Source organism: Mirounga angustirostris, unplaced genomic scaffold, assembly GCF_029215605.1.
Source record: "Mirounga angustirostris isolate CCGP_5_RB_7025 unplaced genomic scaffold, mMirAng1.0.hap1 SCAF_7, whole genome shotgun sequence".
Classification (NCBI taxonomy): domain Eukaryota; kingdom Metazoa; phylum Chordata; class Mammalia; order Carnivora; family Phocidae; genus Mirounga; species Mirounga angustirostris.
The window spans coordinates 105,030,554-105,042,588 of record NW_026991715.1 but is presented as its reverse complement, the minus strand read 5'-3'; the positions used below and the strand labels follow the sequence as shown (position 1 = coordinate 105,042,588).

General features: G+C 42.1%; 1 protein-coding gene across 6 annotated transcripts in view; it reads right to left on the bottom strand.

Annotated features, from left to right (window-relative positions):
* Positions 1-12,035, bottom strand: part of EBF1 (EBF transcription factor 1) — a 397,553-nt gene that overhangs the window by 370,259 nt on the left and 15,259 nt on the right. For all 6 annotated transcript variants that reach the window (XM_045901995.3, XM_045902000.3, XM_045902007.3 and 3 more), the window contains 2 exons: positions 11,926-11,999; positions 2,169-2,237 (listed from right to left, as the gene is read on the bottom strand). In XM_045901995.3, coding sequence (XP_045757951.1) covers positions 2,169-2,237; positions 11,926-11,999 — 143 coding nt within the window. The remainder of the gene's footprint in view (positions 1-2,168; positions 2,238-11,925; positions 12,000-12,035) is intronic.

Genomic DNA, 12,035 nt, shown 5'->3' with positions numbered 1-12,035 from the left:
CAGTGGCAGTCGCCAGCAAATAAACATGTTGAGGCTTCTGCAGATCCACTGGGTTTCAGCCGGTTTTAAAATACTCCTCTCTTAAGAGACCAACATTGGCTACACACTGTTTTCTACTTTGTCAAACCAAAAAGGGAAAAAATGAAAAGGAGAAATGTCATGAGTAATATCTCTCAAGCCACCAACAGTATAAAGTGCATACTTATTTTGCCTAAATTGTTTGAACTACCCCAGCCAAGAAAAGGTTTTAAGTACCCTACTGGGACAGATGCTAGGCGGCAACAATAGAAGCCACACTAATGCAATCCAGGTAACACAATCCTGTTTCAAAAACACGGGCCGGGCTAATTACAGCGCTGCTGAGTCAAGTTTCTTATGCCATCGCAACCCACAAGAACAGGTCAAAATCAAATGTTATTCAAACCACAGTCATATCAACCTTCTATATCAGAGTCACAGCTTAAAACCAAATGAAGAACTTAAAAGCTTAACCCATTCACAAGCAAAAGAAGTGTTCTCATTGCGGGTGGCAAGGTACGGTTGCTTGTCATCATCTACACCAAAAGAAACTGTGCGGCAGAACAGAATGCTTATAGTTTCAAAGTTTGTGGGACTGTTTGGGCTGGTCCTTTGATCAGAACACTTTCTTTTTAACAGAAGCGTTAGGAAAAACTTGCTTAAAATAACAAATGGTATTTCGAAGAGATGGATTTAAATAAAACAAACAGCATAAAGGTTATATTTAGTTTTGACCTTTTCCATCGGAAGATTTATCTTCCATTGCAGAAAAAAGGAATTACACGAATGGCAGGGCTGCTCTCGCACATAAACGTGCTATTCCAAACCTACAGGCGGCATACGACCTCACCTCACACGAAAAATGTGTATTAACTTGGAATCAAGTATATTAAGACTCAGTTATCAAGCAAAGGGGTATGTTTTGGGTAAATATTAGAGAGATATTTAGTTAAAATACCTGATTGAAACGTAAGCTTTATAAAGCTAGTGGGCAACAAAAAATTGGTTTGAAGCCTGGAGAATCACATGAATCCAAATCAACAAATCAATGTTTTGACATAAATTACAAGGAAGCAGTTTTTCAGTTAACCGAAAAACAATAAAGTAGCCCCAAAAGGTAAAAATTGGAAAGACAGATAGATAGGGTTTGTTTTTTATTTTGTTTTGTTTTGTGGGGTTTTTTTTTTTTTTTTTCAGTAAAAATCATCATTACCAAACCCAAAGAGGAACTTTTGTTCAGCTGTTAATTTCCTCCATGAGGGATCCGTCAGTCTAATTTACAAGACTCTTTTCCAGCTAGTGGAGGGTGTTAGCTCTTTCCCTAGCTGACAACTGACAGTAACCATAAACCTTCCAGGCCATTTAACTCTCAATGAGTAATGCTATGTAACAAATGGTTTATCATACATATTTCCATACAATGAATTTCAATAATTAAAATGTAAAATGAATATTTGGAATGCGACTTTCCATAATATGTGCACACACCGACTCCAAATTGCACCCAACAACTAAAACAGATTTATTGTTCTACAGTGATTTACTTGGTCATGTCAGATTAGTAATATGGATCTGTTTAAAAACACAATAATTAAGACAAGCAGGATAAATTAATCAACTTACAATACAGTATGAACTACCATCAAATGCCGGGAGATAACACTAGAAAGTCTTGGTTCACAGATCTCCTTAAAACTGCTTTTATGCATAAATAAAACCTTAAAATGTAGATGGATTACGTCCAACAGAACTACTGTAGCTAAAAGTGATAATGATTCAAACATTTTTCAAATAAAAGTTAAATATTTATAAGCACCCAACCACATTTCATAAATCACAAACTATTATTATTTTATTTCTGTAGCTTCCTGGCACAGCATGAGGATTGAGCCACAGAAAGTCAGGAAAGAGAAAAATATTCTTTTAAGAGCATGAATCAGACAGAAAACCGAAGCAATCCAAGAACACGGGCCTCCAAAGAACATTCCAACTGGTTTTCCCAGGGATCGCAAAAGCTCGGCACAGACTAGTCATGACCAACAGGCAAATTTCGGCCATGTGCGTTCCTCACCCTCGCCCATGAGCAACACAAGGCAGGTGTTTCATTATAATGAGGAATAAGAATCCAGTGAAAGTAGAGTGGTCCCTACCTGTCAATTATCACTGGATCTGAGGGAGTCTCATTTCGGTTGCCACAGCTCTTCTTGTCACAACAGCGGCTATGGAGCAAAAGGGAAAGGATTTAGTACAACCATCACAATGTGAAATCATCATTTAGGCAGACAGAAGGTTCAAATTGCTGGGTTGCAAATGCTAGAATTACCACAAAGCCATACCTGGCAATCAACGGATCCCTGGGACAGAAAATTCTATGTGGTTCGTCTATGGGTTAATGGCCAGGCTTAACCTCTCCCTGAACAAAGAAGGAGGGAGGAAGAGGGACTCTCCTGGAGCCACGACTGACAGACCTAAGATGGGGTCTCCCCATCACTGCCCGCAGTATTGAAGAGTTCACTGTGAAATGCATTATTATTACATCTACCCAATGAGAATATTCAGGGTTGTGGGTGGCTCAAACGTTCTTCCCTCAAGATCACACTAATTGTGTGGAACGCGTCAATAATGAGGTATGAGTGATTTCTCCCCCTCCAGTAATTCTGTATTAAATGGATTTTTTTTCTTCTCCTTTCTCTTTCAAGGGAGAAATCTCTTTCCTTCAACCCCAGCCTGCCCAAAATCCTAAAGCTATAACTGTTTGCTTTTGAACCATCTTCATGAGAATAAAAGTACAACATAATAATGAAGAAGAAGAGGCAAGATAAAAGAAAGTGGAGATCCACATGTTGTCTGGCTTCTGTGTCCTGTGCTGGCCACCATTTAAGTTTTCTGGATGCATTATGGACAGTTGATCCAAAGGCTAGCACAGCCCTGACAGTGGATGCTCTTAATTAGGTTAGAGAAAAAACAGCCATGGGCTAGAAAAGCACCCACTATCAAAATCCCACCCTAGCTGTGAGGAAAAGACTGTCCATTTCTGTAAAAGTGGGATGCTTCTGGGGGGGGGGCGGAATTGAGGTTTTTAAAAATTACCCATGGTCAATGGAAAACTACCCATCTGAGACTTGTGTGCAGATAAAATATATGTGCACTGGTCAGTCTACACCCAGGGGCACACTATAAAACACATGTTTGATCAGTCAAGGAGGCAATTTTATTTACGTGCCATAAATAAAATATGCACTTTTCTCCCTCTTTCTTACACAGGCGTGTGTATACACACACACACACACACACACACACATACATTTTACTTAGTGAATCATAGGGCCTAAATTTAGAAAGCTGATGGAGAGAACCAAACATTGAACTTCATTTTCAGGACCCAGAAATATACTCCTGGATAGAGAGTCTTTCACCAAAGTTGGGAAGTCTCTTTCCTAACTATATCTCTGAGAAGAGAATCAGCTTCCAAATTTGGTGTTAATTCTCTTTGTCTCTCATATCTTCGGAAAGCAGTCAATCGTAAGAACTGTATCTCCTTTGTTAAAGCCCCAGCTGAAGGTCACTTCATCCACCTTTTCCTTTCTGATTCAAAGAGAACTATTTCCTTTTAGGCCTACATTCTAATATACCAGGACTATGGGGTTAGAAAGCCCAAAGTATCCCAATACCCAAGAGAGAGATGTGGAAACAAGGGAATGAGAAGTAGAGTGTTTGGAATGTTTGTAAAAAAAATGATAGTTAAAAAATTAAACTCCATCATCCCTTAACTCTGATCCCCTAAGCCTACATTTCAAGGGCTTGCCAGAAGAGCCTGGTGGTTAAGAACTCACTGGCTCCAGAATCAGACAGAGCTCCCTGTGCCACCTGAAGCGAGGTACTCTACCCCACAGAATCTTAGTTTCCTCATCTGTGCAATGGGACAACTGTGGTGCCCACCTCGAAGTGTCAGGGCACAGATTCAGTGCAATCAGGGTATAAAGCTGGGCTCTGCGACTGGTCCTACTAAGTGCTCCATGGAGGGCAGCATCATTATCACCTCCTGCTCCTGCCTCCTCTGACCTCCTCTTCCTCTGAACCTGAGCAAAGCTGCCCCGTGTTCCACAGAAGCAGCAGGCCTCCAACAGCTGCCTATCAACAGATCCCATGTTGTCTTTACCCAGGGAGAAAACCGGTAGGTGGGAAGGCCTATTTCTCCTCCTCATTTTCCATCCCCCCCTCTTTCTCTTCCCCAGACAGTGAGTGGGCAACCAAGTTGCTGATGGTAGATCCCTCACCGGGTCCTGTCCAGACTCGTGCCCTCCAGGGGCTCTTCCACCTGGCATGATGGCAACTTCAGAGTAGAATCTCCATGTCATGCCTGCTTCTCTCTCTCCTCACTACCATCACCCTCATCCACGTCACTTTCATTCTTCACTTGGACTTCTGCAGTGGCCTCCCATCTAGCCTTGCTGCCTCCACACTTTACTTCTTAGAACAGCCAGAGGGCTCTTTTCAAAATGTTAATGGGACTGTGTCACTTCACAGTCCAAGACCTATTACTGGCTTCCCCCAGCACTCAGAACAGCTCTATGGCATGCCATGATGCCAGACCACCGTCCAGCCTCCTGTCACTCTCCTCTGAGCTGCCAAGCTCCAACCTCACTGGCCAATTTCAGTCTCTCTGATATGCCTCACTCAGTCTGCCCTCAGGCTTAGGCCTGGGCAGGCCTCCTGGCCTGGTCTGTTCCTCCTCCAGCCCCTCCTTGTTTAGGCAGCCTCTATTCGCTGTTCAGGCCTCAGCCTGTACGCTCCCTCTCCAGAGAGGCTGGCCCTGACCCCCTTCAGGCTCCTCCTGGTTTTTCCTTTCAGGACATGTAACGCAATGCAAATTATATTCTTATATCAATGTTTGTTTTATTACTCTTTTTCTCCTCTCACTGTGCTCCCCCACTAATCTGTATGCTTCATAAAGGAAGAAACTGTAAATTTTATTTACCTAATGAGTAATGTAAGGACTGAAATAGAATGGAGAAGCTCAAATATTGATTGATGATTGATTGATCAAATGACTTAAAGAATGATGTAATGTACTGAGGGAAATACGATCCAAGGAAATAGGAAGGTGAGAGATAGAGGAAGCCAAGCTGACCCTCTGATCAGGCACTACTGATGGAAAGAAGGTTCACTCCCATCCCACTCCGTACACCAAACCACCTCCCCCAAGCAAGTGCCACACAAGACATGAGATTGGTCCTTTGACTTAAGCACTGTCTTTCTTCATCCTCTTAAAATAAAAATGCCCTTGAGCGCAGTGGGATGAATTGAAGCAGAGCATAAATGAGAACCACTTCTCTGCTGGGCCCCAAGGGATCCAGCGGAAAAGGCAGATGTGAAGAACAGAAGTGTGGAAGGAAAGACAGAACAGGAATAAAAGGAGGTAATGAAGGATTGAAGAGAAAGCAAAATGAAGGGGCTGAAGCTCACTTAACACTTATAAAAAATAAAACTTTATGCAAAGTATAAAAAATGGCCTCCCCACAGGTTTCCCGTCTCGGAGGGGCGGGGGGTGGGGAGGGGGTCATATCACTGCATCACAGTCGTCATTCCCAAACTGGGAGTCTTGGGTGCTGCTCTGCACCTGGAGTGGTGACAAAATACGGTCTACAGGATGAACCCTACTTTTAAAATGCATAGATATGCACATATATGTGTGCATACATATACGTGCATGTGTGTATATACATGTATATACAGAATTATGTGCAGCATTAAAAAGGATGAAAGTGGGTTTTTACACACTCTCACGGAAAAAAGTCTAAATCAAATTATGAATCGAGAAAGCCAAGCTGCTGAATAGTGTGTATGGTATGGTCCTATTTCTGGGAGAAAAAAAATGAAAGAGTGAAAGAGAGAGGGGGAGGGGAGAGGAAGAGAGAATTGGGCACAAGCCAGTTCACCCCTCACTTTCACTCAAATCTCTAGGCAAAGTCACCACCTTAAAAAGCCCTTCCCTGCCTGACTGCCCCAGAGCTCTCCCTCATCCTGTCTCACTTTTCTCCCTGGCACCCAGCACATTATATTTTATATTTATTTTCTTCTATGCTGTCTGCCTGTCCATGAGGACAGGGTCTTAGACTGTTTTGTTCTAGGCCGCAACTAGAACAGAGACCAGGGCACAGGAGACCCTCAGGAAATATGTTTTGAATAAATGAATATAAACTTCCAAGAAGTAACCCGTAGGGAGTGGAATAGGAAGTGGGAAGGAATGGAGGGTATATATTTTATATATATTCTGCTTTTTATTGCAGTATTACTTCCCTATTAAAAAACTGAAAATCAACCGTAAGTTGGGGAAGAAATGTCTTCCTTTAGACTGAGCCGACATCTACCCGCCTTCCAGCTTCCTAGTTCTGAGCCCAGAGCCACGCTGAGCAAGAACCAGTCCTTCTTCCCCACCACAGTCTTTCTCGCCCTTCTCTTTCATCTCTTCTCTAAACCTAGCTGCCTCCTGGTTCCTTCTACTGAACTCAGAAGGACCAAGAAAGGTAGGCACCCCCTCCACCACACACAAGACAGGACAGGATGAAGGGAGAACAGATTTGCTTAGGTTTAAAGCAGGCGTGCGCTCAGGCTGAACCAGCACAGTACATGGGACAACAGACGTGAGAGCACTTTAAGAGAGAAGTTACCGTGTTAATGAAAGAAATCACAGTGACAATTATATCCTCATCACTGTGTGACCTATGGATCTTCATCCATTGAAAACGGTTTCTTAGGCTCCTATTGTACCAGGCACAGCCCTGGCATTTGACCCCCCAGAGTGGGCATCTATCAGGGGGCTTGGGGTTTCCTGATTGGCTTTGTCACAGGAGCAGGAAGCCCACTACTTCACATCCTTTCTCAACCTGAAACTCAAGTGGCAGGAAGGCAAAGTGGAGTGGGTCACAGGGGTGGGTCCCCAGCACCTGCTATGCTACAAACACTGCAGACTCAAGACAGCATCCCTTTCCCCAGCAGGATCGGGCATCTCCCAGATAATTCCACACACCCAGGGAAAAGCAAATGTATGAGTTTCCTCCTTAGCAGCCTAACACAGGTGGTGTATCTCCAGCGAGCTGACACACAGCTTCCTAAGTCAGGGCAAGCAATGTTTACATGCTTCCCAGTCATGGGACTTGCAGATCTTCATCTAGAGGCATGGAATCGTTTCCTAGAAGTAGAGGCTCTCTCAACTGGAGAAAAGCATCACCTAAATCTCTAAGCTTCACATCAGAAAACAAGATTATCTTTCCTGTTCAGCCCAAGTGGCTACAGAATGAGATACATGAATTATCTGAATAGTCTGATTCATAGTGGTAAGTTCACTCTTTCCCTTAGTTGACAAACACTGTCAAGTTGTCCCACTCTCTTAAAAAAAAAAATTCTCCTTTTCTCTTGAGTTAGTTTCTTCACTGCCCATGTTTCTCCTTGCCAGAGTTGCCATCATTCCTTGCCATAAAATCTGGGTTCCAGGCCTCAGCACCTACTTGAATGTCCTCTCTCAAAGTTCACCAGTGACTTTCTGGTACTTTTCTTTCTTCAAGTCCATCTGGATCTTCCCAGGACTTATAATACAGATGGCTCCTCATCTTGGAAACCCCCTCCTTTTATTTCTATGCCTTGAATGCTCAAGGTTCTTTCTCCTAATTCTTGAACACACTCTCCCTCCTTGCTAAATATGACCACTCCCCAAGAATGTACCCATGGTCTCTACTCTTTCTAGTCTCCCACCCTTTCCAGTCCCATGTAAGCCCATAGCTTTAACTCCACTGTTGGGAAAAGACCTCTCTGACGCTGGTTATCTTTTACCCTCTTTCCCCAGCCCCAGGCCACAGCCCACTCACCTGCAATCCTCTCTCCCCAGAGAAATCCTGCCAGACCACCAACAAACAGGCCCAAACACTTCTTCATACACCCTCTAAAATTCCTGTCCTATCTCACCCTCCTCCTCATTCCTGAGGCCACTACCCGCCTTCAGGTACGTCCTCCCTTCTCCGAACAGCCACAGTCCTTTGCTTCACCCCTCATCACAGACAACCCTGTCTACAGTGCAGTCTGGTCATCGGCTGACAGGTCTCATCTCCCAGGCTAACCTGTACCTCTCCTACTACAGGACCAGTCCTTTGGCTCTGCATTCCACAGTGCTTTGCACATAGCTGGTGCTACAAGAATGAATGAAAATATCCTTAACCACCATACCTCGAATGAACAAAGTATGTTAATGCTGTAGTAGGCACTTCCCTTCCCTTCAATGTTCTCTTATTATCTTTCACTCTGAGCAACTATGTACCAGGTACTTAGCTAGACACTGCAGATATTGCTGCTCCTAGGACTACTACTAGGACTTCTGCTTCGGCTGGTGTTACTACTAAGGGTACTGCTATTCCTATCAGGAATAACGATAGACACTCGGTACTTACTACGTGTCAGGCACCGTGGTAAGTATTTATGGGGATTATAGCATTTAATCTTAACAACCACCCTATGAGAGAAGTAGCATTTCTCCCCCATTTCACCCATGGGACAACTAAAGCAGAGATGAAAGCTGAGGGGCTTCTCTGCCTTCAAGGAGCTCTTAGCTCAGCAAAGAAGGACAGGCCCTGGACACACAGTTACAGTGTGCTAAGTGCTGTTAAGGAAAAGCATGGGATATAATAGGAGTGCACGCCAAGGAGACATAACTCAGGCGAAGGGCCTGGGACACTTCCCTGAAGAAACCATGCTTAAGTAGAAATCTGAAAAACAAAATCAGAACAAGCCAGCAAAAGAGGAAGAAAGAGCAGACTATTTCAAGGGGTTGCCCTGAGCTTGCCCTGGGAACTCTTGGTCCCATAAGAGGCTGGGCACTGATAATAGAAAAAGAATCTTTCCTAAACAGAGCACCCATCCCCTGCAATCATCCTGTGCACTGGAAAGGGAGAAAATCGGTTTGGCCTGCCTGGGGGGGCGGCGGTGGAGGGGGTTTGCTGAGGACTAGGGCTCATCTACCAAGCATAGTTCCTATTTTCCATTTACATTTAAACACAGGATGTTGAGATGCAGTATAATCAAATCCCTTATAGACTCCAGCTTTAAAAAATCCTTGGGGGGGGGGCATATTTTTTAAAGAACTAAGTATTAGCAAAATACAATGATAATCGGTATGATAGATTCCAATTCACCGAAAATGCAGAAACCTTCCCAGAATTCCACGAAAAGAGTTCTATGCCATCAAGTCAAAGAGGTTTTGTCTCAAAGAGAGGCAGTAATTATAATCTAATGGCAGTAAGTCCCTTAGCCAGCTCATGCAATGGGGTTCCCTCTCAACAGAATAAAATAATTTTTTTTTAATTTCCAACCACCTGAGACACAACTCCCTGGTGTTTTTCGGGGTTTTTCTTTTTTCATTGCCTGCAACAAAACAGAATCATCCAAGCCCTTTCTTGTCGATCTAAATTCTCTGTGTCTCCCTTACCATAGCTCCAATGTAGTATAAATATACAGCTTTTGTGACATAAATGCAAAGTTTTATTGTGCCGTTAGCCTTGATAGAAAGCACTGCAGAAAGTTGTTTAGAAACTAAATATCTAAAACAAGCTATTTTAAAATCCAGGGCCCTCACTATTTCATGTCTGCAATGAAGAAATTTCATCTTGGGGAGAGCAAGCTGTCTTTCACACCATATGGCTAATGGTGGTGCATAGCAATTAGCCAGGCTGATTAATGGTGAACAGACTCTAATTTTATGCTTATAATTGAGCCTGCATTTGCACCCCTGGTGCAAATTCAGCACATCCCAACTTCCACTTACAACAGGCAAGAAATCAAGAGAAATAGGATGGTGTGCAAAGTGAGAATTTTTTTCCTAAAGCCCCCTAAAGAGCATCAGATTTGCAATTTAAAAGACTGTTAGGCACACAATGGATGACAGGTTTGTGTAATAGGGTCATGGCGGCCTGATAAACAAACAGTACCCCTTACACATCTATAGGCAGCCAGGAAAACTATAATCTGTAACATTAGCAAGATGACATTTTGAATATGGCTTTTCCCTCTTAGCCACACAGTACAAACATCATCATTTGCCTTCAGTGGCTTGAGAATTTTATTTTTGCTATTTTTATGTTTCTGAAAAATAGAAAGAACATCAGCAGTAAAGCACGCCAACCGGCATAATAAAGTACTTTGGACCAATGAATTTTAAGAACAAGAAAAATATAAACTGCATTAATAGAGGGTAGGCTTGTGTGTGAAAGGCATAATATATCTTTAAGTATTTCAAGAATAGAATTATTTCTAGCATAGTCCAAACATGTACAGATATGAAATGCAAATCTGTGATTTATAGACATTAGTTGGCCTATTGTTCAAGATCTATCTTCCTGTCTGTCCCCTATTTGCTAGAATCACATGTAATAGAACATGGAAAATTCATTCTAATGACATGCTAATTGAGGGAAGCTAAAATAGAGATATGATCAGAAAAATAGTAATACAAAGGAGGTCATTTTTTTAATGCTGTTCAAAATGATTTTACTCATTTAATTCTGAAAAGTGCAACTCAGGATTAATGGTACAATCGTTGTATACAGTACACTAATTTTTGCTTAATAATATCTTCTAAGAAACTGATGACCGTATTTTCGGGTTTTGTTACTGTTTTAAAGGTAAGGAAAGGCTACCTGTTTGTGGAAAAATTACCAAGTTTTACAAATCGTTGAAGTGAAAACTTGTGAAAGTCCTGAGGAACTTAGAATAATCTATTAAAAGTATGCTTTTTAAAAAGGAAAAAAAAAGAAATTTTTATATACATCCATAATTATAGATATAGAAGTTAATATTTGGGATTTCAGTAGGAAAACACATTAAGCCTTTTTTTATTTTATTCCCACCTGTGGAGTTTTAAGATTGCTTTCCCCACAAGTCCGGGAGGAGCAGATAAAGCCCACCCGCTCGGAAGTGGCAGCTGAAGCCTAAAACACTGGTCAGTAATAGTCAGGAGCCAAGCATGCTTTGTGCCAGGGAGAGCCTGCATGCCTAACAAAGCAATTAGTAGCCTTTCCCCAATGCATAGTGGCATCTTCGTGCTTTCCCCAATTACTCAGAATATATCGGATGTTATTCTATGAAGAATAAGAATCCTATACCGCAAGTTGAAAGGCTGTTCTCTGGTCTACTCTCTCACATGTGGCGGACTGGCTGGGGCCATGAAAGGGAATTTGGTTTGCTCGCTTGTTTTCCAACGTGGCTTGTGTCTGATTACTAGGCAAAATAAATACACTCATTTGTGGGTGAGATGAATTTTTATAACTTTCAGGTGTAAACATTTGTCATCCTTCCAAAAGCTCACTGTTACTGAGAAATATTGCTACACTGTCACAGTTATATACAAGGTAACTAAGACTGAGAGATCAGAGGCAAGGGGGGAAAACCCACACTCAATTGAAGGACGAATGATGCCTTTGTACCGTAGGTCACATTTTTAAGTGGGAGAATTAAAAAGGGGAACTATAACTTTCAAATCTTATCCCCCTTCTGCTGACATCAGTAGAACTCTTACTCATTTTACTAGCAATGTAGTTGAGCACATATATTAACACTAAAAGGATATATCGTATTTTATTTGATTGAACGGAAGAAGGGGAGGGCACTGCTTTGTGCCCATTAAAAGTGTGATATCAAAATGGAAATGTATGTCTTTCAGGATGAAATCTAATAAATAATCAAGAACCATTGAGATGTCTGTGACGCCTTACTACCAAATACTCATGTTTAAAGTTCTTTTTAGATTATCTAATAGAAGCAAGATAAATATATACCCAAAAATGGACCTGAGCTCACCTAGATTTGAGATGCAAATTCACCTTCTCTTTGCTAATTAAAGGGAGAGAAAAAGGTATTTCTTACCTGCACATGATCTCGTGTGTGAGCAAGACTCGGCACATTTCTGGGTTCTTGTCTTGGCCTTCATACACTATGGCCTGTAAACAAAGGCATGATTTGAGCTAAAAATGGAA